The following is a 20,906-nucleotide window of genomic DNA, read 5'->3' as shown; positions in this document are numbered from 1 at the left end:
TGTGTCAGGTATGCATTCTTCGACCATAACGGCTCTTGTACAATCTGCCTACTGTGTTTCCAAACGTCAGTGCACGGAGTTTTGTGCATTTCAGTCTCATCGCGTAAATGCAAACGGCTGCGACTGGGAATCAAACTGGCGCCTCCGTGCTTAGATACAGAACACCACAGCTACTGAAACGGGTCTCATCCATACCACATAAATCCGGATGTTTTGTATTGCGACTACTTCTCAAAAAAAAAAAAAAAAAAACTTATTGTGCCTGTAAGTACCTCTCTTGCGCATCTGGCACGCCTCCACTTAATTGTGCATTTCTTTTTACGGCAGAGCTGTTATGATCGAGGTTTACCGTGTGTCGTAGATTGAAACTTATCATCATCATGAATCGGCACGCGCCCAATGACCGCCCAAGCATTCTGTGCAGATGGTGAACAAGAGAAGCTGCTCAGCAGCTGTGCTGTGACCCCGCCTTGCGCGACTTAGTGCAAACTGCGCTGATTTCTTTTGTCTTGACACCATCATTTTTCTCCAGATATTCTCGGAGGAAGAGTTCCTGCATCCGGACTCGTCGGCGTTAAGCTTCTTCCTGGCGCCATCGTCACTTCAGAGAGCACCTTCCATGTGGAACTCCATAAAGTCCGGTTTTGGAAATCTCTTTGGGAACTTCGGCTGAGTGAATTCATGAGAATGCACCAAGTCCACGACACAACAGCCGCGAGCAAAAGAGAGAAAAAGCCGGGCACTTATGGGACGAACCACGCTTGACGAGTGAAAGCGGGGACTGCGCGAGAATTCGCAGCCGACCTTCCTTCAGCTGTGCTCGAGGAGGGCGCGTGTTCCGCGATGTGTTTTAGACAAATAAGTTATCCCGCTTAGCATGCTGCTGCCAACCATCGCCTTTCAGGAAACCTGCGGGGCTGTAGCGGGCCCACTCTGCGCAACTTCAGCACCGACGATATAGCATTCCACACAGCGGTGGTCTACCTTGTCTAGGAGACCACGAACCATAGAGTTTCACACAAATATCTCCAGTAGCCGTCACAAGCTTCGATAATTCAACCACGCTGGGCAGGAGGGGGGGGGGGGGAGTACACAGTGGTCTCCCCTAGTGTTCGCTGAAAACCTGCTTTCTTGTGAACTTATTTCTTATGAACTGGCCATTGTACATCCTTATATCCATCAAACTGTTCTTTAACACCTTTTTTTTTTGCCTTTGTCACTAGCATCTAAGGGTGCCTTAGTCCTTAATTTCAGAAACTAAAGTATCTGAAATTTAATCTCATCGATATCATCGAAAGAATGATCATTGGTCACATAATGTGCTTCACTGAGTCCCGCTATTTTAATAATGATGATTTAGGTTGGATGTATGTCTTGTTTTGTAATGTTCTTTTAAAATATACGCTGTTGATGCTCTAAAAACGGTTGAATCGATCCTTTCGGGGGTGAAATTTATCAGCATGGAACATATTTGTGAATACAACGTCCCTTTAAAACTAAGAGGCCACCCATCTACTTGAAGCAAGCAATGAAAGCCATGCACTAAACCAGGGGCGTATCCAGAAATTTTTTTCGGGGGGGGGGGGGGGTTCAACCATACTTTATGTATGTTCGTGCGTGCTTTTGTATGTGTGCGTGCCTATACGCAAGCAAAATTGAAAAATTTCGGGGGGGGGGGGGGTGGCTACGCCCCTGCACTAAACCTTCCCCAATGAAGCTCCTGCGGATTCAAGAATCGAATTTCCTTCCGGTGATCGTTGTATGAAACTCTATAGTGACATTAATTGAATTTATACGGCACTCGGTCTTTCCGACCTTCACATGTGCAACAGTTGTGCTTAGCTTCTTGTTTTCTCGCCCGATGGCAACGGTTGGCGACCCTCTAAGAGCTGGATTCGCGTGCACTGACGGAGTCGCAGTTCGTGACAGAATTATTTGTTCGTGCGAGTTCCTGCAGAGGAAAATTTGAGTCGGACTTGACGAATGAGTCGCACAGTGTTATGTTTTGTGCCGTTAGAACGCAGTCAGTGGTTTTATCTTTGCACATCATCTGTCCTTCTTTTTTTGTTTGCTTTAAGGCCACACAAACCGCATAGTGTGTGTCAGTGTTCTTATCATGAATAGTGAGTCACCTTGTTACAATAAAGAGAGAAGAATCTCGCCAGCTTTGTCGTGCTTTCTGTTTGTAAAACTATGGGAGTTGAAAAGTGCCGCTCCCGAACCGGCCCTCGATCGCACTGTTAATTCCCCTGTAGACAATCACCATGGCGGACCAGTGCTGATCACAACGTGGCGAGCTCGATTCGCTGCCGCGAAGCGAATACTCGCAGCAAGATAAGGCGTTTCGGTTAGCAAAGGTTCTGAAACGACTCGGCGCATCGTAATTGAGTGTAAAGATAATGGACCAGTAAGACACGAAGGGGGCTCCATCTTTCAGATGCACTGAGATTCGAAAACCGAATGGAAGGACTCCTTTAAAGCGGTCATTCTATTCGCTAGGGAAGTTTAGAGTATCGCTGAAACAAAAGCAAACAGAGAACATGCTGATAGAACTACAGGGGGTTTTAGGCGCAAGATGACACCAGCACTAAGACGCGATAAAGCACACACTCGCAAGTGCATGATCTTAATTCTTGGAGGCCACGCTATACATACTGTTAAGTGTAAGAAACACGAGGATCGATACTCCGCACCTCCACCATTGATTGTACGTGTAACTGACGTATGAGGCGCCTGACAAGATGTATTTGACATGTCTCGACAAGCATCAATCGACCACGTGGTGGCTATTACAGATTCGCACCTTTCCTATACTGCCCCTTTATCATCGCATCTAGCCCGAGGCCTTTACACCACACCGGACAACATGGCAGGCGCAGATCTCGACCACATTATCTGGGCATGCCCCGCAGCCAACACACCATTCGACACAGCAACAATCTTACATTTATAATTACCACGTCCGAGCAGTGGGAGGCTGTATGCTTCTCAGAGAATGTCTGGAGGACCAACACTGAGTCGACGACGCCGCCAAGGCTAAAGGTCTGGCCGCCTCCTGTGGAAGGGGGGCCGCCATGGGGCTAGTCTCCCAGCCGTCGGTCACCTTTGACCTTCAATAAAGTTTTGTCTTTCTCCCTCTCTCTCTCTTACAATGAGTCGACCAAGACAGCGGCAGCCCTTCGTTTTTGTCGCCTGCACAGGAACCACGCAGAGACGACCTTTACAGCGTCTATTCCGTTTTAATGTAAAACCAGCATGTTGGGTTTGCATATGGCTTACTAGTTAAATGCGATCACCTCGTATACAGCGACATCGAAGGGCTGCTGATATACATGTTACAAAACTTCCCGACATTTAAGACTTCCGCAATTCACGTGCCACGGACTCGTGCCCGACAACGATGGGTCACATGTGCAAGCTTTTCAGTGATACGGTAAATGTAGTCCGGTACCCTCAATTGACAAGGCGGACTCTCGCAAAGGAACACTTGTGATCGGCCAACAGAATTTGTCCCCCTTCTTTGTCCCACATCGTTGCGCTATGGTCCCCTAACAAGTATGCACAGGTTAGACCAAGCCTTCACTGCTGGGATCATTTATAAACCGCCCTGTTTGACCGATTACAGAGCAACAACTCAAATGCGATAATTGACTTGCTTGGCTGCCTGTCATTTTTTGCGCCACCGGGAAACGCTGTGGACGCCGACCGGGCTCATTATAGAGGTCTCAAACACGCGGCCCGGCTGGCACGTGACCGTCCTCGTCCCACATTTTCTCCCCCGTAAGTATGTTCACGAGCTACACAGACGTGATTGGTCTCAAGCATTTTTTTTTTTTTTTTTTGTGAGGCACCCCATGCGGTCAAAACATTACCGATGAACAAAAATAAGATTTCACTCATTCTGGAGATCGCTATCGATATGTTTCTCGAATCCTGACGCCAAATCTCCTTCAGAAGTGATCCAAATAATATATATGGGAAAGGCTTTTTTTACAAATGGCAACGTTATCTGACATCTTGTTCAAGCTCCTTATTCAGGATGGAGGGGGGGCTAGGTTGGGACCAAGGGGGCCGCAACAGACCAGTCCGCCAGCCTGGTCTGCACATGCAAGCTTGCGTTCGCGCGCATATTGTGAGGGAGCTGGCTACAAGAGTTTATCGGGGGTCGGGTTGTTTGGGCATCCACGTAATATGCGGCCTTGTCCTCATTTGATCAATAATACGTTGACAACTATGGATTAGCACAAGCAGGACAAGATCTCAATCTACTATTTGATGAAACGAGGTGAACGGTGGCGTCAACAAACGGAGCTTCGCAGAACCAACACCTCCATGTGTATATGGGAAGCCGGTAGAGGGAGCAACTGACGCCCGATCTTGGAGGAGTTTAATTTCATTGTTGTCCGAGCGGCAATTCCGAGGACAGGGCCCTGGGAGTTACATGATTTCGCGGCTTTTTGCAGCAGCTCAGAAATTGTTAAGATGCCACGATACGCACATCGTGGCGTGTGTGGAGGAAGGGGGGGGGGGGGGTAGAAGAAGGGGGCCTCCGTGAAAGGAGCCTTTTAATCAAGTTGGTGTATTGATAATGTACCTGAAGCGTCCACTTGTAATCACACAACTTTTAATACCAGCCTATAAGGTAAAAAAGTAATAATAATAACTCGTGAGTTATCTACACTCGGCTTTTATAGACCTTTTCACCGACGGATCCCTGGGCACCGCCATAAGCCTCTCTGGGCTGCGCAAAGTACGCGTGACCTCCCCCCCCCCCCCCAAATGTACTGCCGAGCTCTGACGTCAACCTTTGTACTACCGCGCGCAGCCCACCATGGCGGCGTTCTTTCTCTCCGGCGAAAAGGTCTACATGTTTTCTACATCTGTTCATTGTTGATTCCCGCCCCCCCCCCTTTTTTTTTCTTGCTGTGCTCCTGAACCTTTGTTTTCTTTTATTCTTTAATTTTCTTTGCGTAACAAACGTGCACCTTTACTAAAGCCTAGAGCTGTTGATGGGAACTTTTCAAAAGTTAATTAATTGTGATGGTCACATGTTCGGCTCTGTCGATGCAGAATAAATTATACTTGCAAATAGTATTATTGTGTGGATAGAGAGAATAAACGTCTTTATTTGAGAAGATAGTTTAGGAGAGGGGCCCTGGACTAAGCGCGCCTCTCCTAAACTATCTTCTCAAATAAAGCGACCAGCTTTAGCTTATCCTCGAGGTTGGAGCTGATCAAGGCTCTCTCCCAAAGCTAGTTGATGTGGTGGTGGGGTTTTATTGGCGATATTCTGCAGCCTCCTATTACATGCTGAAAAGACCCAGGTTCTCCGCTGAAGCGGATAGAATTGTATAGAAGCTTCGAGGTGATTTCTGGTTGCGCTTGTCAGAAAGAGACAACGAGACGCAGTTCTAACCACAGAGTGCAATACCGACTGTTCTTTTCTTTATTTATTGCTTCGGTCCCAGGGCAATCCTAGCTCTCGCGCCGATCGTGACATCGCCTGACCTCGTCTTCTTTACTTGGGCGATCGCGTCGATTTCTCTCGCACTACGTGTGCAGTAGAAGACCCTTCGTAATCTGCAGGAGCGTAGCCAGGAATGTTTTTCCGGTGGTGGGGGGTTCAATAGCACTTTATGTACGTTCGTGTGTGCCTTCGTATGTGCGCGTGTATACGTGCAAAACTGAAAAAAAGGGAGAAGGGGTTGAACCCCCTCCCCCCGCTCCCCTGGCTACGCCAGTGGCAATCTGAAGCCTTCAGATGATGGTCAATTATTTCCTTAGATTTCTTTAATTGTTTTGAGGGGCCCTGTTTTTGTTAGTTACAGTTATGACAATACTATACCTATATCCTGTAGCTGCGATACTGAACCATTGTGACACTTTCAAAAGGAAAAACAGTGATATAAATGCTTGCAGTATTGGAGGCAACTGATCGTTTTTAAAGGGCCCCTAAACCACCTCCGATATTTTTTCAAACATTTCAAGTAAAGACGCCCATCGTGTGCAGAATGCCGCCACGATCAACGATGCCACACGTGGCAGAGAAACAATCCCTTCTCCTCTACCGGCATTTCCGGCCTCCTCAGTGACGTGCGTGACGTGAAGATGTTGTATCTGTGATGCGGTAGGCAGGTGACGCTGCGATTGGTCGAACAAGAACCTACGACTTCCGGTTAGTCTGCGAGCAGCTGCCCGCACTTCTTGCTGTTCTTCGTCGTGTTGCCCGCGTGTGCGCGCTTACGAGTCGGCAACTGCGGCCCGTAACGCAACTGCCAAATCGCTAGCGTACTACCAGCACAGTCACGCCTTGCGGTCTGATAAGCTGCGCGGACTGAATCCGACAGTGTTTTGCGGTGGCTTTCACGCATCAGTGTGGGGTGCTTGGCTGCAAAAGCGCCGACTGGAAAAACGAAAAGACGCGACACGTGTCACCGTACGGGTCCATCATGTTGGCGATCCTTTGAAGGCGTGCGCGCAACACAGGGTCCATACCGGCACGATTCGTAGGAGCACGGGCCGGCACGGCAACAGCGGTTAGCCGAGAAGCACGGAGTCGCGGCAACCGGAAGTGCCCACGGTTTCGAAGAGCGCGTCAGCGATGACGGTGTGTCACGTGTGATTGGGAGGGGCATTCGGCGAGGAGGGCAAAGCGGCTTTGGGGGAGGAGACCAGCCGACGAGCTGAGGGTAGCGAAGGAAAGAGTGAAACAAGCGATGGCAGCGTTTCGATCATCAGACGCGTGAAAACTCAGCTATTCGCCGCGAGATCGGGCTACAGGTGGCAGCACCGTCGCCGCGCTAGTGTGGATAGGCGGTTGTCGGCGCGTATACAAACATACAAACATGCACAGCAGCGCTTCGTTGTGAGCGATGTGACCCGATTTCCGGCAAACAAAATGTGTTGACTGCAGCTTTGTGGTAATATGTGCGCTCTTCATTCCCGAATTAATGCACGAAGCGCGCCGAACGTTACAATTACTTGTGAGAGAAGCGCATTCTGCCAACGAACGGGTTGCTCGCCTTCAGCGACAGTCGACGTTTTCGCAATGGGTGACGTTTTCTTGTTGTTTTATTTGTACATGTTTAGCATGTGTTCCTCCTACTACGCAATGCTGTATAGCGCGACTGAATTAACTATTTATTTCTTGTTCATTTGGATGACCCTGAACAAAAAGAAAGCCCATATTCCTGCACGACGAGTTGAAATAGCACTTTGTGCACTGCGTGCTCAAATATTCATTCGCATTCTTATTCAGTTCTCCATGAAATGTAGACAGTTGATAGCTTTTCTGGGGAAAGCTACGTGGCTGACAGCGCTTTAGCGCTACGGAGACGTTTAACACGCACACGCTTGTTTTTATTCCAGTAACGGTACACAAAGGTAACTGTACAGCACGGAACTTTCTTCGATTGATTACTTGCACGACAGTAATGGAACAAAGGTCCGGTTATATCACGGGGCCGAAGTATGTTTTTTCATACGAATAATGTCCGCTGCCTTCCGTCAATCTAAACAACGCAACACAAACGCTCAAGATAATGTAAAGAAAAAAGATGTGGCATCGCGTGAAATTACTATATGACATAAATGTAAACTGCGCCATTTGGAATAATTTTGACCATCAGCGCTCTTTAACGCGCACCTTTTGCGCAAGGCAACTCAGTTTGCTATTTCGTCATTTCATTTTCTGTTCCTTTTAGGGACAATTTAAGTACCGAAGTGTCAGACGTGACTTAACAGTAATATTTCTCTCCAGTGAGACCAGGACCGTACACAACTAAAGCTCGTCGCGTAACGTATCAACAACACCTAACCACAACGCTCAAGTTCATGCGAGCCTTTTTTTTTACCACCGCGCCGCTGAAAGGTTATATTCACATGAGATTTAATACTTCTCATCTTTAGGGCAACGCCAAGTACTTGCAATGCGCTTGAACCGCAGAGCGGCACCTACACTGATATGACTCTCATGAACGGAGGGTACGACGACCACACACAGCACTCTCGACAAGTGCACTCTGTGATCTTATTACAGTTCATATACAGCCGATCAAGGCCAAACGCTTCTTTACGTCGTGTTAGGCATACGTATGAGCGGTTAAAGTTGCACTAACGCGACGAAACAAACCGCCTTTTGAGGATCTGCATGACGTACGCGCATATGCAAACACAACGGGGCTAGCAGACGACGCATGGAGCAATCCACACTATGCGCGGTTCAGCCAGAAGCCGCTAGGCAGCGACTTCGCTCGATCTCGCGGCCAATTACGGCACCGTTTCGAAAAATTCTCACGGCTACGTGTTCGTTGCAGACCCGTGCACAACTGTCACACCACAACTAAATTTCGGCATCTAGGTCGTTTAGAGAGGCCCTTTAAAGCTATCACTTTACTACGAGTACGCTCGGTCGTTTCGCAGAAGTTGCTATAGAGCCATAGGCGTGCGCATGGGGAGGGGTGGGAGGCGGCTCCCCTAGTCACCTAAGAAGAGGGGGCGCAAAGTCTGCCCCATACATTGATTTAATAGGGTGGGTGGGCGCCGCGATGAATCTTCGCCCCCCCCTCCCCCCTGAAGGGGAACCCTGTGCACGCCTATGTATATATAGAGCAGCTAATCATTTTGTACGAGTAATTATGGCACCAATTAATACCAGACTTACAGAAGTCGTCAGTCATTCCTTTCGCCCCCCACACTCTGTATAAATGCGCGAATCACCAGAAATATTCTGCCACGTACAGGAAAAGCCAGCAACTTTTTCACTTCATCTGAATGAACGCAGGTGTGCCTAAATTTCAGGATAAATAATTCGGGTCGGCTGTGGTTTTCGGAACTGATGGATTAATTGACGGGACGTGGAACAAAATACGTGTGAGCCATTAGGCTGTGAGGATGTCTTCTCCCGACTTTATGCGTTGAACTCGAAAGGTCCAAGTCACTCATGTGCTTCATGACGTCGAACGCAGAGTTTAGGTAAATGTGCACGAGCGGCCTGCCAGCGCCATACAGATGCTTTTGTCCAGTTCGGCCGTAGTGGCACGCCAGAGGCCTCTTATGGCCTAGTCACGGCGCAGAACGGCTGGCGGAATCCCACGAATCGACGGCGGCAATGATGACTCTGTCGGCCAGCGAAGCCCGTGCGGTCTTTACTGCCACTTTCATTGCCCAAGAGACGAAGCGTGCCAAGGATGAATGTCGACAGGAGCGCGAGTTTGCACGCAGAGCCGGATAATTCTCTCGAGTACACGCACAAGCGGATGCTCGAATCGCTCCTGCGATGGCATTTGGTATATTTGTCCGAGAATTCTCTTTGATAAATGCACTTATAAGGTACAACCCCTAAATTTCAGATGTCTCATGTTTATCGGCGTATTGTTCGGATAGTATCAAGAAGGGCTTTTTTTTTTTCATTATTGTTCTTGAAGGTTTCTTTGAGATTTCGCCCCGTGCACTTGAAGACACAGTATCCTCACGATTGTTCTAACCGTTGAACTGCGCTTATCTTTCCTCCAGCACGTAGATATCGGAAGATATCATCTTCAATGAAGAAAGAGATATTGATGCGATATCAATCCAACAACAAGCCATTCCTAAAGTCTAGCACTATAGACATCATTGAAGAAGAAACCTATGCACGCGTTCACCAAGATAACGGGAGAATAAGAAATATCCAGCGCTTAATGTAGCGCTAATTCTGGTCAAATCCAGCGCCAGTCCTGTGGTTAATGTAGCGCTAAGGCAGTTCTTACGTAGGTCTTGGTGCAGTTCTAAATCTTGCGCTCAGTGCAGCTCCACTTGCGTGAAACCTGAGAAGCACGGTCAGCCCAGCGATTCTCTTGGCAATCGCGCGATGGTGCCCTCTCTTGCGTGGCGCGGGTATCAGGCGGATATTTCAGAAGCGTTTTTCGTGATTTTAGCTAAATTATTGCGATTAATTTCTTGTTATTTTTGTAGTTTATAATATTTTAAACCGGGTTAGTTTATTTCGCACTGGTTTTGAGCATTGTTAGCCTTGTTTTAGGCCTGTGTTGACCACTGCGTGACATGAGACAATGGATGGACGACAAGCGTGGCCCCCAAAGTGCTGCGCACTTCAAGCAAAATGTAATGCTGTAAACACGGAGCACTTTTGAGGTTACACTGTAATGTCAAGTGGTGCGTGTAAATTGAAAAGAAGCAATGGGAGCAGCACTAACGTACGCGAGTGCAGTCCTGTTTTGTCGGGGTTAACCGAAGATCATAGGCCGGCTGGTAATGGGATCCCACGGGAAAAAAACACCAATGAGGCATTGCAAGAGGATGTGGGTTGGGCTTTGCTTGAAGTGACAGAAGCACAGAGAAAAATATGTTTTGCAGAAAGACTTGGGAATATAAATGAAAAGAAATGGGTGGCCAGAGCGCAGAGCTACCTGTAGCTTAAAATCGAGCACACCGAATGGGGGAAAAGATCAAGGAAGTGGGCAACCAATGACAGGGCACTTGAAGGTGTAAATAGAACTGTCATAAAAAAGAAAAAAAAAGTGTTCATAGCACCCCCCGCCCCCAACCGGCATTTTTCAATTTTGCATGTTGTGTATATATGCATGACACATACACACGAACGCACGAACTTACATAGGGTATGGTTGAACGCCCTCCCCCTCCGAAAAAAAAAAAAGAAACATTTCTGGCTGCGCCACTGCCCCGTCGTAATGCTAACGCATTTCTTTGGAATTTACCGCCACATCGAAACTACCTTTTCGATGTCGCAATCGGCGGCTAAAGGAGGAACAGTTGGCGCACTTGGAGAGAAGTGCCGGCACCCTCCTCCCTCCGTTCGCGCAGCGCCTCCGCCAAAACAAGCGGCCGCGACCGAAACGCAGCCGAGAGAGAGGTGGGGGACAGCAGCGGCGGTTCGCGCACAACGGCACCGTGAGCAGCCGTCGGCGGTCGTACACTGAGTGACCGGCCGAGCGCCTTGGCTCGGTCAACAACAACGCGGGACGACAGCCCGACAGACAGTCGCGTGGATTAAACGTGGACGCCCACCGCAATGGAAAGGCTCATCGAGAATCGCCAGGAGGTCGTCGAGCAGATCTCCACACGCGTCATAGGTGAGCTCGAATCACAATTCACTCCGGCAGTGTTCATCGATTCCTGGCCCTTGGAACACACTCGCGAACCTGGCACAGCTGACGATGCGTGTAGCAGACGGGTCGCAGACAGCTTATACTCGTCAAACATTGCTGCTTACATAGAGTAACAAGCGGTATTTCAGCGGGCAGCGACCAAATTTATATCTTCAGTTGCGGAACACCCAATCATGTTCAACTAAATCGATAATAGGAACAGGCAAATGGTGTTGGACGCCTTTTACGGCCGCCAGAAGCAGTTCTTTCTTGAAACAGAAAAACGAACCTTATTTGTGGCATATCGAAACAGCGATTGTCCCGACGCTCCTATATTTCATACCCGTTTGGAATCCCCGCAAACATCTCTCGCAGTAGGATTCGATTTATAAAAGAAACATAAATTCCTTTACCTGCGAAAAGACAAATTATTTCTACGTGTTTGCTGTTTCCACAGGTTGAAGCGCGAACATATTGGAGCGGCATAACATTCTTCTTCTAATGGCTCATTTCAGTTTTGCGTTCAGTACCCAACATGGAGTAGCACTTCTAAGCACGAGGCCGTACTTTCGTTGCCCTTCTATAGGCAGCTAAATGCAAAAAGCTCCCGTGCAGCTATAAAGTGCCCGTTAAAAAGCTTCATGCATGTGGTCAAACTTAATCATAAGTGTAGCTGCAGCGCGCTTCATAATCATATCTTGGTTTTGAAGAGCTTGGAACCGCTCTATGTCGTGGATCACAAGACCACTTAGTGCTGAACGTAACAAAACTTTACCATCAACTAATAGGCAAAGGTCATGATATAATTTTTCAGTGGTTACCAGCATGCCGATGATGCGGCTAAGAATTCTCACAAAACTGACGTGATGGAACCCATTAGACTGTCAAGAAGTGACGCAGCAGCAAAGATGCGCACACTCGCGCGTAACACCATGTGCGCGATCTATGTGGAACACGCCCGGTTCACTCCTCACTCACTTACATCGCCCGTGTCTCCGACTCAAAATTCCACCTGGATTACCCAGATCCGAGACGACAGTTCTCTGCCATCTGTTGCTTGCAGAATCTTTAACAAATGTCTTTGCTTCCCGCATCGCGTAGTCACAGACGGTGCTGCCTGTACCGGGTTACTTTATTACTCAACGACGTTTCGTCAGTTTATTCCGTTCATAGTGTTCTGCGCGTTCTTTGTCTATTTGGCTGCGACATATACCAACCAGCCCAACTTAGGATTCTGATCAAAGTTGCGGTAATTAGTTTGTGACAGCCGTGTAATAAGGAAACAGAGCAGGTAAAGCACTCCGCTACGGCGTGTGAATTCTATCGAAATCGGCCGCTGGATCGAATCCCGGCCGCGGCGGCCGCATTTTCGGTGGAGGCGAAAATGCCTGAGGCCCGTGTACTTACATTCAGGTGCATGTCAAAGAACCCCAGGTGGTCGAAATTTCCGGAGCCCTCCACTACGGCGTCTCTCATAATGATATCTTAGTTTTGGGACGTCAAACCCCAGCAATTATTATAATCCTAACGGCATAACAGAATTTTCCTCTCGAATTCGTAAGTTTCGTGTCAGTTCGATCAAAGATACATACCTAACGCCCAACGAAACAGAAGTGTGAAGTAGACCTCACGAACTGTGCGATTCAATGTTGTGCAAATCATTCCGCGAGTCGCTGGCTATAGCCTTCTTTGCGCTTGTGTTACCGAATTGTGTTGGGTGCCAGTATAAGACAAGGAAGGGCGTGCTACGGACCGTTTGTGGGACGGCAAAGTTTGGGCGAAAGAACTGATCAACAAGCCGAAGGTACAACTTATGCGCTTGACAATGTTCATATGTGTGATATCAGTTGGCAATTTTTTTTAACACGAAAGTGTTTTATGACGAGGTCCACCACGGCTCCCACTGACGTATTTCCATCACCAATATGACGTTGTAAAATATACGCTAACAGATGGCAATGAAACGAAAACTAGAAGAAATAGTCCCGTCGCCGGGAGTCGAACCCTTCACTCCGCAGTGCACTGCGCGAACCGACTCGGCCACATACGGCACGTTCTTCGGTATACTAACGGTGAACTATTTATACACACCATTTACCGTTGGCGGCACTCAGAGGTCGGTAGCACTTCAGCGTGTTTTCGTTATCACTAGCGGTGGGGCGCGAAGGGCTCGAAGGGCGCCTCGCGCGTTGCGATGCGCGCGCTCCTTCACAGGGTGGGGTCGTGCGCTTATCTCGTGATGGGGGGCGGTTCGTACGTCTTGTGCTCTCCCCGCAAGTTTGCATTAAAGTTACAGAGAGCACGAAGGTCACTACGCTCACTGCAGCGGTTGCTTTTGAGAAAGGAGCGCGCTGCTCACCCACAAATAAGTTGCAACTGTGACAGTTAGTTCTCGCTCATCCTGTGTACACTTTTGCGTTCGTTTCGTGCGTCCTCTTTGTGTTTGAACAGCGTGCTTTAACTGTCGAGCTGTGACAATTGTTAGTTCGCGCTCATCCTGTATATGTTCTTTCCTTCCGTCCTTTCTGCCCGAGCAGCGAGTTTCGAGCTGCTTGCCGTTCTTCGTGTGACATTATTTGTTGCTATAGCATTCATTCATTCGCCCTTGCGCCAAAACAATGCACAACAAACGCTCAACTGCGTCTGTGAAGACACGCCCCGCCGCGGTGGTCTAGTGGTTATGGCGCTCGACTGCTGACCCGAAGGTGGCGGGATCGAATCCGCGGCCGGTGTGGCTGCATTTTCGATGGAGGCGAAAATGTTTGAGGCCCGTGTACTTAGAATTGGGTGCACGTTAAAGAACCCCAGGTGGTCGAGATTTGCGGAGCCCTCCACTACGGCGTCCCTCATAATCATATTCTGGTTTTGGGACGTTCAACCCCAGAGAATATTATTATTATTAGTCTGTGAAGACACGTTTTACTTTCGTGTTATACCGATTCCTGTGACAGAGAAATCAGCCATGTTTTATTTTTTTCTTTTAGTTCACGTGGGGCTACCGTTACGAGCAAACATTTTAGGACTCTCTAAAGGTCACATTTTCGACTCAGTTGATGAAAAAAATGTGTTGAAATCGAGCGTTCATGGACAACGACCGTGTAACAGCGCTGGGTATTCCGCGATATCCATTCGCATTTACCGAGAGCACGATAAAGCATCCGTGATATCGTTATGGTAATGTAGGCCCGCGATAAGACAGCTCTACGAACCCCTCCGCGGCTGTGAGCATCGTATTGTTTTACCAGCAACTCTTCACGCGCTCGAGGCGAGCAAAGATATCTCGTGGAGTGCAGGGTACTTCCTTTACAGGCACAGAGTTCTACAGGTTACTGCGCTTATGATATCATCCCAATCCTCAGCGGCGGCCCCGCGACTCCCCGCTTTCGCTATTTCCCTCCCACGAAACGTGAATGGCGACGATTTAAGGGGTGCCTTTGGCGCAATGGCTTTATTTAGGCAGGCAGCAACACACCGCTGGAGCACTTCGGCACGGCATGTTCCGTATATAAGACGCTGAGAATAGTAAGACGCGTCCTGATAGCCGGCGATTGTTGCTCGCTCAACGTTGAAGGAAATGCATGGACGCCCTGCGTTTTTTTTTTTTATTTATTATCGCAGCTAAGCGGCACAGCTCTCGACAGTGAAATCTCGCTCGGTGCGTTTAGTTAGCGTAGCACAGCCCCATATTTTTAAGAAATCGACCCTAACGAAAGAAAAGGTGAAGTCAGGCGTGCAGTGGTTTCGGTAATTTCGTAATCGAAGAAGTCCTTCCATGAGTGCCAAGTAAAAACGGCGAGACTTGAACGCAGAATAACGGACCACCGAGTGTTTCCTCTTCTTCGCGTTCAAGGTGCGCTTTAGGGGCAAGGACGCGAAATGCGGACGAGCATTGCCACGAGTCGAAGACACTAACCTCCGCTGCCAGGGCATGCCGGCTTTTTTAATGTGCTAACAGCATGTTGCAACCAAGAAAAAAATACGGTGCATCTGCTATTTTGAACACTGGAAAACTTAGTGAAGTGTCAGTTGCGTCGCGATACTTTCTGACAAGCTACTCAGCTTCACGTTTTCCTCTTTTAAGGTCCCTATAGTCTCACCTTCTTTACACTATTAGTGAGTGCTACTCAGCATTTATATTCAGTAGTATAGGCGTGCGCAGGGGGGCGGCGGCCCCCCTAGTCACCTAAGAGGGGGGGTGGGGGGTGCGCAAAGGGTGCCCCACACATTGACTTAATAGGGAGGGTACTGCGATGAACCTTCGCCCGCCTTCGCCCCCCCCCCCCTTAAGGGGAACCCTGCGCACGCTTATGCTCAGTAGCACTCAACTCATAGGGAATCGTTATATAAGCGCGTGAATTGAATTGAAAACAACTTTATTAGGTCCTGCATGCGTACCCGACTGCGTCGCGCACCCGGCTCAGTCCCGCGTAAGGACCGGCAAGCCGAGCCTGCCGGCCACCTCGCGGGCCTTCCGGACAGCCGTGAGCTGGTCCTTAGAGCGCGGCTGCGTAGAAGCGTCTCCCACTCCTCCAGGGTGAAGTTTGAGTCCATGGCTTCGCACGTGCATAGGATATCCTCTAATGTGGCTGTCTCGCCACATGCTGAGCACAGGCCGTTCAGGAAGACGTCCGGGTAGATCTCGTGAAGGAACGCAGGACTGGGATACGGTCTGGTCTGAAGTAGTCGAAGAGAGGGTGAGGCGGAGGGTAGACCCTTCGCGCCAGGTAAAAGAATTTAGTCACTTCGTTATATCACGGCACGTCCCTGTGGCCGGGGGGGGGGGGGGGGGGGGGGGCGGGGAGGGAATTGGACGCGGTGCGTCAACTCTCGCCCGGCTTCGTTCGCAACCTGTTCTCGGGAACGCCCTCTACCTCCACACAGATAGTAAAAATGAAAGCTGAGATCTAAAAAATGCAGTCTCTCTCCCAGTGCACCGTTCGACAGATCATTTAGTTTCGTTCAGAATAAACCCTCAATCGTTCAGTTCAAGTCACCTCACCACATTCTTGTATCCCTGTTCCTACGCGCTTCTCACGTGTCGGCGTCTTCGTATACGACCCTATTGCGTATACGCGTAATTATCCTAAAGTGTATGTTATGTTTCGGCCACTTGATAGTATTGATCAATTTAGATTCATGTGACTGCAACTCTCGCTTTCGTAAGATTATATGGTTAGTAAAATACTGCCGCGTTCTGTGACCACTTAAGCTGACGTGATTGTGGCGGAGTGTCGTCTCTGTATCTCAAGAACAATGTTATTTCAGGCGCTGCCAGACCAGTCTCTGATCTAGCATGAGTCATAATTAACGATTTCATCCTCTCTTATAAACAATACGAAAAATCGCAGTAACGCCCCTGTCCTGGCCGTTCAAGGCCACCAGAGCAGCGTAGAAATATTCGTTCGTTGCAATCATTCGCACGAACGGTTACTATATAGTTAAGCGTCATGTCGGACATTATTAGACTAGGTGGCCAGACAATGCGAAGCATTCTTTACTGCAGAAAAGCTTCCTGAGTTCGTTCCTTTTCTTTCTTTCTTTTTTTTCTTTCGTTATGTTTTCGCGCTAGCTATCATGTCACACCAAACGCCCATGTCACACCCCGTGTAGATCAAACGAGCCAAATAAATTATGTGGTGGTATTTATAAAGATATTCGGCCATTGGTTGGAGAAACGTTTGGGATCACAAGAATCTGATCCGAACTACGTGTTTTGTTTCTCTTTACCTTTTTCTATATGTGTCGCTTTTCTTCGGCGTCCGTATTTTCTGCGATAGCTTCACCGCTGTTGCGTCGTTGCCCTGCTTATAGTGGGTCACCTGCGACAGAGTCCGTCAAAAAAACAAAAAAAAACAAAAAAACCGCACTGGCTGCGCAGGGCAGGCAGAGGAAAAAAGTAGCTGCGCAAGTGAAGCGGCGCATGCATTCTCCTCCCAATGTCGCTTTGTAAGAAAAGGAAACTTGTCTGGCTCGCACAAGCGAAGCACCGAAATACCTGAGGCAAGGCCGCCGAAAGCATCCGCTGCCCTCCTCTTCCATGGACGCTTATTGTTTTTCTTTTTTTCTCTCTCTTCCGAGCTGCAGCATGTAGGTCACCCTCTGGTAGCACTTGGGCCTTACGTAATTCCAAGTATTTTTCCCACTAACGTAAGATTTTGTCAGCCCTGGCGTGTTCACGACGTCGGGCAATTTTCAACGAAATGTTTTTCATCTCTTTCATTTTGTATTCCTGCCATAGCTATAAGTTAATTTTCGATCGTCATTCTTCTAACAAAATCGCCATCTTGGCGATCTTGTTACAAGCCCGTGGTCTCGCTATTCGGTAGAAAATAAACCAAATGAAGATTATTTGTAAGGGCGCGACAATGTAAAAATACTGAGAGCTCCGCTACAGCAATCAATGCACATATATTGTAACATTACATTGCAATGAAAAAATCCGTAAACACGGGGTGGGTGCTCGAGCTGACGTTTGGACAAGTGGACTTGCCTTCTTCAAGGCTAGAACAGCCTTGAAGAAGGCAAGTCCACTTGCCGAAACGTCGGCTCGAGCACCCGCCCACCGTTTACGGGTTTTTTCATCGCAAGCTTCCATCTTCCCCTTGCTGCCGTTTTTAACATTACATTGTGTTACAGTAGGTCGTATAATAAACAGTCCCACTGTCGTTACCCAAATTTCGTGTTTATAGAGCGTCGTATTGAAACGCTACGTCTGTATACTAAACGGTTAAGTATACTGTCAAGCTGTATGTACTGAAGGCGAAGAACTGCGCTGCCAAAGATGAGTTCAAATGACAGGTTCAAGTTAAGGGCGAGTACATGTGCCAATTACCGCATATGAAATCGTAGAATAAGTCCGTGTATTGTGTTCGTGTGTTGTGTCCGTGTGTTGTGTTTTAGAAGCGAGCAAGGCGTAGGCACGATTCAAAAGGGCCTAGTCCCCCTTCAAGTCACGCACGAGCTGCCAGTGGAAAGATCTATTCGCTTCCTTGATCTCAGCCTAACCTTTCATGACAGCTACACGTGTTGGTCGTACGAGCCGCGAGCCAAAAAACCACTTTTGCCATACATGTCCGCGCACTCAAAGCTTGTCAAACGAGTCCTTCACGAACGCCCTCAAAAAGTCTTGCTTCCACGTAGTGGGCGCCAGTTTTGAGCAGCAAATTGAACGTTTGTCAGCGGCAGGATATCCCAAATACGTGCTGGTGTCTGTCGCGGAACGGATTTTAAGAGGAACGCTACCCAGACGGCAATTGCCGGCCGCTGATGCTCCGTCCGGCAGACGTCCCAAAGTAGGCGTTGTGCCCTACATGCATGGGATTCCTCACAACTTGAAGAAGATTGCCCAGAAGGCAAACGTGAAGCTCGTGTTCTCGGCTCCCAACAAGCTCGGGAAGCTATGCAGGCTCACGGATCCAAATGCCGTCCTGCCAGAGAAGTGCACTAAGCGGCACCGGAACAAGTTCGTTGAGTGTGCCGAACGTGTGGTGTACTGCCTCCCTCTTTCGCGTGGGAGGCAGTACATTGGGCAAACCGGGCGATGCGTCAATGACCGGCTACGTGAACACCACAACAATGTAAAAAATGGCCCTGGTGGTTTTTTGGCGATCCACTGTCGAGATTGTGGCTGTATTCATTCCTTTCATCGGTGTACGGTTGTTTCACGCGGCAGAACGCGCAGCTAATTCGCGAAGTGACAGAGGCAGAGGCGATTATCAAATTAGGTGATTTGTGCGTTAGCTCACCATCACTGGCCCTCACCGATAAGGAGCTTGTGTTCCTAAGATCTTCTTACGCGTAACTGTTTATTTCACTCATCTTTTTTTTATGCATGCGCGGTCTTTCTCGCGTCGCGTCCATTCGCGCGCACGCGTGATGTATATATAAGCAGATCCAGTGGCACAATAAACCCAGTTGGAAGTTTGCGCTGTGTTGTACTTGTCTTCTGTCCGCGTTTTCGTCGCGCAATTTCTTTGACGTCATGGATCACCAACTAGCCCGAAATGCTGCTCTCATTAAACATAAGCATGTCATTTGTTGTGACTGGTGCGTCGCTTTCCTAGATTCACAGAGATGAATAAAATTGTTTTTGTTTGCTCTTCTTCAACAAGCGTTATTAAACAACCTTATTGAACACAAACACACACACACACACACACACACACACACACACACACACACACACACACACACACTCACTCGCTCACTCACGCACGCACGCACGCACGCACACGCACACGCACACGCACACACACACACACACACACACCACACACACACACACACACACACACACACACACACAGACGTGTCTTGCGCACGTCCTTCGAAGCTGTAACGTAAAGGAGTACTCACACTGGCATCTTGTTCCTGCAGGCCGATAGGACGAATATAAAGGCGCCACGTTATTCCTTCATGTGATAGTAGCACACTCAACACCAAGATCAGCTTAAGGAAATCGTTATAGCAAAGCCACGCCTTTCAAACGTTTCAACATGCGTGCTGGCGTGCTGCAGCATGCAGGAAACGGGACTTCCACCGTTCACTGTAGGCGTCTCCTTTTACCGAGAAGCGTGACCCTCATCGAGATAGTGTTCTCATGTCGTGTGAACGCAAATCGATTATGGAGGGATCGGTAGTATCCCTAATTATTGTACGCACTGAATTTACTACGACGCTTAAGTTTTCAGTGTTCATGTATAGACGCGTGTTTTCTTGCCGTCTAGCTCGACGTTCAGAAACAAGGGTGCCATCACAGCGCAGCTGCTACGGCTTCCTCATCCGCTCGGCCAACGTCTGTTGTGCGGGAAGGAAGTGCACCACGAGGAAGGGTCGCTTCCTTCCTTCCTTCCAGCCGTCTGATTCATCGCTTTCTCAAACTTGTGTTTCCATATCGGGACCCGCCCGCGCACAGAACACGCGTGCTCGTTCAAGACAAGTTTGTGAGGCTGCACTCGAATGTTACGAAACGTGTTTTCCCTGCCGTTATACATACATTATGTCGGCTACTCGAGCACTGACAGGAAGTTTCAGGCATGCCCGGGCTGTGTAGTGCGGAAACGATATGTGAAGCGCCGAGGCAAATTTTACAAAAAATAGAAATAAATAATAACGAAAAGGGATCTCAAGCACGGTGCTAATCCGATGTCCGCTGAAACCAATTCGCATTTCCGGCTACCGACTAGTATAGACACCGTCTCTTTCTCGCCGGCTTCGTCTCTCGATTTAGTACAGCATTCACTGCACGTGGTCGTACTATCTATAGATTCCTCTCGACGCCTGCGTTTTTGGTTCAAGCACGGGCATTTCTTTGTTACAATTGATGCAGCAGTAAAACCCATCACTGGTCGCAGCCTACCATTCACTTGGGCATGGTTGGAATTTTTTCGATAAGATTAAGTGTAAGATGAAAGTGAAGACGCATTCGACGCATCACATGAAGTCGGAATCATAAAAAGTGAAGTGAAAGATTGGTCAAAGCGCGCAAGTGTGCCAACAAAATCGTTGATGAAGGTCACGATGCTAGCTTTACCTGGCACCATAGGTTGGCAAACTCACTCATGAGTCGACTCACTCAGACTCAGATACCGAGCCGTGAGTTTAAGTCCGAAGGAGTCCAGTTGAGAAATATTTTAGCGAGTGTGAGTCCGCGTGAGTCCTAAGCGCAATATATATTTCTCGAGTGAGTCTGAGTGAGCTCCACAATTTTTGCCCACCTACGCCTGGCACTGCAATGACAGAAGGCCGGACTAAGAAGAAAGTAGGGCTTTGAGAATAATAACTGTAAATGCCAAATTA

The 20,906-nt window shown here is 48.5% G+C and overlaps 2 protein-coding genes across 4 annotated transcripts in view; both read left to right on the top strand.

The window, feature by feature from the left end:
• Positions 1 to 2,164, top strand: part of LOC119389399 (carboxypeptidase M) — a 76,973-nt gene extending 74,809 nt beyond the window's left edge. For all 3 annotated transcript variants that reach the window (XM_037656632.1, XM_049414415.1, XM_049414417.1), the window contains one exon: positions 533 to 2,164. In XM_037656632.1, coding sequence (XP_037512560.1) covers positions 533 to 673 — 141 coding nt within the window. In that variant the 3' untranslated portion in view covers positions 674 to 2,164. The remainder of the gene's footprint in view (positions 1 to 532) is intronic.
• An 8,700-nt stretch (positions 2,165 to 10,864) lies between these two features.
• LOC119389398 (carotenoid-cleaving dioxygenase, mitochondrial-like) overlaps positions 10,865 to 20,906 on the top strand; it is a 43,333-nt gene continuing 33,291 nt past the window's right edge. Inside the window, exon 1 of the mRNA XM_037656631.2 lies at positions 10,865 to 11,093. Within this exon, the coding sequence (XP_037512559.1) occupies positions 11,033 to 11,093 (61 nt within the window). The 5' untranslated portion in view covers positions 10,865 to 11,032. The remainder of the gene's footprint in view (positions 11,094 to 20,906) is intronic.

Source organism: Rhipicephalus sanguineus, chromosome 4 (genome assembly GCF_013339695.2).
Source record: "Rhipicephalus sanguineus isolate Rsan-2018 chromosome 4, BIME_Rsan_1.4, whole genome shotgun sequence".
Taxonomy (NCBI): Eukaryota; Metazoa; Arthropoda; class Arachnida; order Ixodida; family Ixodidae; genus Rhipicephalus; species Rhipicephalus sanguineus.
Note: the sequence above shows the minus strand (reverse complement) of the source record. Positions and strands in the feature narration are given on the sequence as shown.